The following is a 5,725-nucleotide window of genomic DNA, read 5'->3' on the forward strand; positions in this document are numbered from 1 at the left end:
TATTTGGTTGCCGGCAAAACAAACGTAATGAAAGTCAATTCGCAGTCCAAAAAGATTATAACGGTATTTTGCTTGTCACGATTGTCTCATGTCTCTAATTGTCAAAATCGTAATTTAGTGACTCTGTTAGTCAGGATGTCTCATTTTGGTATTCTAGCAGATACAGTCTCAAAAATATTCACCAAATAGTGTGGTGAAAAGAAGGGCAGCAATCAGCTGTTTAGTATAGCTGATTAGAGATGAGTGCAAGTGCACAATCGTAATGTATGAAACGATTGCGTGCAATTAGTTTTTTTTTCATAAAATTTTAGCATTAATACTTCTTCTTAATAATTGCACAGCACAATTATTGAAAACTAATACTAAAATAGTTTATAATAAATGCTTAACATATGCATTTTATCTGAATCAGTTGTTAAGTAAATATGAAAATATTTAACAACACAATTATCGATTAACACATGTGTTCATCCTTATATTTGACAATAATGGAAAAGGAAGGTAAGTAATTGTAAACAACATAAATTTCATTATTTTATGATTATTATAGCATATTTATAATGTATATTTGTTACAGATCATAATAAAGTGTTGTGCACCTCGAAGGAGCAAATCGAGTGCTATCTCAACTTTGTGCGGGTTCACCCAGAGATAAAGTTGCATAAAAACGAACAATCGCGGCCAAAAAGGGTTGCGGAGCTTTGGGCGGAACTCTCCGTACAATTAAATGCCCTAAATGGGCCCACCCGGAACCCCAACAAATGGAGAGAGGTAATTTTTAACCATATATATTGGCATATGCATGTATTTATTTCCTTTGTTTTACAGAATCTGAGCCATTGGAAAAAACATATACGGTCACGTGCAAGGAGAGCCAAGGCAGACAAGCTGGTGACTGGTGGCGGTCCCAGCTCAACAATTGAGCTTTCTGAAACGGAGCAGAGAGCATTGGATACATTGGGGTCAATCGCGGTTGATGGATTGGCTGATGTACCAACCATTGGCACAGAGGCAAGAATAGCAAGAATGACCAATACGAGTGTGCAGAATTTATAATTGTTTTTTTCTTTTTCTAATTTAGGAAGAAGTAGTTTTCACAGCTGCACCATCACCCCTGAATACGACTTCGGATGAGTCCAATGACTGCACTCTGTCGTCGTCTCGTAGCAAAAAAATGACGACGGACGAGATGTTCAGAAATTATATAGATTTAATGAAAAGAAAAGCTGAGGAGGACAGAGCGTTCCGGATTCAAACTTTAGATTCCATTAACAAACACACGGAATCTATTAATAATTTAGCGGCAGCGATAGTGTCGCTTACTCAGACCATTGTAAAAAAGACAGAAGATTGTACAAAAAAGTAAAAAATGTGCTTTTTTATGTAGTACATATAAATTATTTATTTTGATGTTTTTTGTACAAAAAAGTGAAAGTGAAAAATATTCCTTTTTATGTATATGTCAATTATTTATTGTTATGTTTATATATTCTATAAATGAAATAAATGAAGTTTGAATTGAATTACATACTCTTATATATTGGTAGAATTTTAATTATCTAATGTGTTTATGCACCTTTGACGTGCTGCTCACAGATTGCTCCCACATTTTCAGAAGGTGGTCGATCTGGCAACATTTCGGTTTCATCTAGAAAAATGCCACGCTTTTGTAATATATTGTGAAATATTGTACAAGTATAAACAAATAATGCAGCTTCTTTTGAAATTCAAAGAAAGCGTGATTTTAAAACTCCAAATGCTCTTTCAATCGTGTTTCTTGCTCTTATGTGCCTAGTATTGAAATTTCGTTCATTTGGTGTTTCAGAGTTTGCCACCGGTGTAAGAAGCAATGGCTCCAATGGATATCCCGAATCACCCAAAAGCCATTTAAAAGCGTTTTTCTCGAAACTAATTTTTTTCCACACGGTACCGGCATTATCTCAAGTTCTATACAACCGATTTACTTGAAATTTTGTGTAAACCTTCTTTATATAATCCTTTATCCTTTATCTTTATATTTTTAATATTTAAAAAAAATCAGGAATTTCAAAAAAAAACGTAAAAAAATATTTTTATTTTCAGTCAGTCGCCATTTTTCAAAAAAAAATTTTTCGTTTTCCCTGAGGTAGGGACTATAACAGCATCCTTACTGATTAAGAATTTCTTTTGATTTTTTTTTTTCAGACCACCAGGAGAGTCACGATCAATGTCACTAGGATGCGCCTTTTTTACGTCTATTTTGGTTTTTTTTTTAATATAATTCAAAAAACTGCCCAAAATTTGATTTCTAGAGTAGAATACACCCTTAACATTCATAATCAAATGGTTTTGAATCATTTAAAAAAGGCTGGCTAAAAAAAAAAACTCGATGTTTGGCTATCACATGGATTCTCTGTGAAAATTTTAAGGACCGAATTAACATTGTCGCAGTTTTCGCCGAGAATCAGAAAAGTTTTAAACTGGTGGAATAATGTCTTTAGCGGAAAAATGACAAATAGTGGTCGACCAATATAAAAAAATAAGATTAAATTTGATTAGTAATACGAAAAGACTTTTTCGACTACCCAATATTTCTATAATACAACAGAGAAGGGCTAGATCTCTTCACAACCAATGTTTTTTTTAATGAAATACTGCATTAGTTCTTTCTTTAAGAAGTAAAACAGTAATTAATATACGATCAACAGGGATTTCATTTGACCGAATACCTCTTTTCGTTTGAGCAGTTGTATTAACAGCCCTATTACTTTAATTATCATTACCAGATCGAAATTTAAATACCTCCTTTTTTGATCCTGCAGGAGGGGGGAATCCTATTCTCGACCAGCATTTACTTTGGTTCTTTGGATACCCAGAATTTATATTTTAAATTCTACCAGGATTTGGAATAATTTCCTCGCGCAATTTAATTTAGGTTCGTCTGTTAGGCAGTCTTTCTCGTCATACAACGGTACTTATCACGCCACTGCTCTTCGCATATCATACGCCTTAACACTTTCATTTCCTCGCAAATTTCACAGCTCGTTTATTGTTGCGCTGCGCCTCGGGGTCATTATTGCGATTGGAATATTGTCATTACGGATGTTGTTACAGCGTTTGGATTGTAGCTTTAAGTAGGTAGGTATAGCCGCGGGAAAAATAAATATCATATGCCATATGTTTCTACTTCGACGAGGGATGCGCTGTTGGCACGAAAGAGGTTTAAGGTTTATAAATATGAGTGATTGCCACAAAAATGTTTGGCGGTTTTTGATTAAATGGGTACTCTATAGTTCATATGTTTCTTGTTATGCATACGAGTATTAAACATAAACATATTTTCATAAATATTTTCATCGACTATTTGCGAGCACGTTGTACATGTTGTAATATGTGAATAATTTCATTCCTAAATTAGATTTTTTTTTATATAAGTAAAGGGATAAAGATTATAAGGGAACTGTGGGATTTCAAGCTTCTTACTTACAGCTGCAACCGAAACCATTGGTTTTCGGAAAATTCAAAAGAACAGCTAGTACGACGAGTAGTGCCGTGCTGCAGCCGAAATGCGTGAGTATGAAGAGCTTGACAAGCTGGCCGACAGGCGTAATGCTTGAAAATCCTTCGAAAAAATCCGGCGGCTTACAGAAGGTTTCAAGACCGGAGCATACTCTTGTAGAACCCCTAACGGTGATCTAGTAACCGATGCCAAGGACATACTAAAATTATGGAGGAAACACTTTTCCAGCCTGCTAAATTGCAGTTAAAGTACAACGCTAGGAGAAAGCGAACCCGATTCCCCAATCGATGACGATGGAGCAGACGTCCAGCTCTGAACGTATTCGACGCAGTACCCGCCGAGGGAAGCAGAGGAAGAGGTCGATCTCCACTCCTTTGGAAGGACCAAGTGGAGAAGAACCATGTTTCGCTTGAAATATTATGTCTACATATATTGGGTAAAAAGTCTTGCAGTATTTTCGCTAGTTGGCGCGTAGTTCTAGTTTTATTCGTCGCATCGGGTCATGCTATACCTCTTTGGAAAGCTCATTTTACGCGCTTTTAAGTCGTTCGTGAGTTATAGCGTCGCAGAAATGGAGCAAAATAAAGAGAAAGTACGGCATATTTTACAGTACTACTACGATAAAGGCAAAAATGCATCTCAAGCCGCCAATAAAATTTGTGCAGTTTATGGACCCAATACAGTTTCCATTTCCACCGCACAACGATGGTTTCAACGTTTTCGTACTGGTGTAGAGGTGGTTGAAGATGCGTCACGCTCCGGAGGGCCTGTTGTCGAAAATTGCGATAAAATCCCTGAATTCGTCGAAAGAGACCGGCATAGTAGTCATCAAACCGTTATAAACAATTTGAAGAAGCTTGGAGTCACTAAGAAGCTCGATGTATGGGTGCCACACGAATTGATTCAATACAAATACCGCAGGACTTTTTTGACAAACCAATATGTGTTCGAAAGTGAAAGTATTCATTAAATGATTTTATGATTTTTCGTTGCAACACGTAGCCTACGAGTACATTTTATTTCTAAATGCGCTGCTGTTTAGTTACATACACTTGCGCCCAAATTCCTTATGCATCTGAGAAGCCTACAGAGTATCTCCGGAAAGTAAAAGGACTGAGTCGATTTAAAAAAATTTATTTAACTAATCGTAAAAAATCTTTAAAAACTTTCAAAATTCGATGCAGCGCTGCCAGCGCGATTTCCACACATTTAAGGCGACACGGAAGGCATTATGCAGAATAGCCTTGAGATTCGAGGTGCATACTGTTTGGCGAGGAGACGCCGGCGTGTGCCACTCGAAATATTGCCTCTTTGTCCCAGGATCGTTCTCAAAGGTCCACGACTCGTCACTAGTGATTACGTTTTTCATAAATTGGGATCACTTTCACACATGTCCAAATTTTCTTCGTACACTTCCACTCGGAATACTTAGTCGACGGTCTGAATTCAAAACTTTGCGCACACGAGTCACATTGTCGGTGTTTTTCGAAGTCGCAGGTCTCCCAGCACGATCTTCATCAGCAACGTCTTCTAGGCTCTTCAAAAAGGCCTGGTGCCACCGAAATACACCACTTTTTGTTTGCTGTAGCGAACACTGCATTTTCCACTTGCACCACTCACAGAAATACGTCGCCCCAAATGTTTGTCCTGACTCTCTGCTTGGAGACAACTAAACAGCCACTCGTTCATTAGCTTGGAAGAAAATCAATTCCTATTACTTTCAGGGCAAAACCCATATGGTATGCGAATTACAGCGCTCTTGATACAACTCTATATTAATTTAAAAAATTTTTATGTTATACTATACTCTATGTACGAGTTTCAGCAGTTTTCAAAGTTGTCTGTGTTTCTGCCTGCCGAGTAATTACTTTGAAATCTTAAGCTCTATAAGATATACTCTATGTACATGAGTATCAAAATCGCTAAGGTCAATATGAACGACATAATGTTTTAGATGTGGACACAATTCGAGACAAATGTGACAATGTTTTCACTAATATATGAAAGAGCTATTAAAAAGTGTCCGAAGAGTTAACTGTATCGTAAGGCTTTATTGTAACAACACTGGTACAATCCAGTTCATTTCTTTAAAAATGTATTGTAATAGACTCAGTTGCTTCTTTTCCTTTCTTTGAATATATAACCGTTAATATGTTCAATGGGCGAAATTCAGATATTTAGTCGTTACGTCATCTTTAATACTTTAAGGGGGTATTCTACTCTAGA

The 5,725-nt window shown here is 36.6% G+C and overlaps 1 protein-coding gene across 1 annotated transcript; it reads left to right on the forward strand.

Moving 5' to 3' along the window:
- Positions 1–347: 347 nt before the first annotated feature.
- Positions 348–1,536, forward strand: LOC125777264 (uncharacterized). The gene is made up of 4 exons (XM_049451648.1): positions 348–501; positions 578–771; positions 829–1,011; positions 1,082–1,536. The coding sequence occupies exons 1-4, from the start codon at positions 462–464 to the stop codon at positions 1,364–1,366; spliced, it is 702 nt and encodes a 233-aa protein (XP_049307605.1). The 5' UTR covers positions 348–461; the 3' UTR covers positions 1,367–1,536.
- The last annotated feature ends 4,189 nt before the right edge of the window (positions 1,537–5,725 follow it).

Source organism: Bactrocera dorsalis, chromosome 1 (genome assembly GCF_023373825.1).
Source record: "Bactrocera dorsalis isolate Fly_Bdor chromosome 1, ASM2337382v1, whole genome shotgun sequence".
NCBI lineage: Eukaryota > Metazoa > Arthropoda > Insecta > Diptera > Tephritidae > Bactrocera > Bactrocera dorsalis.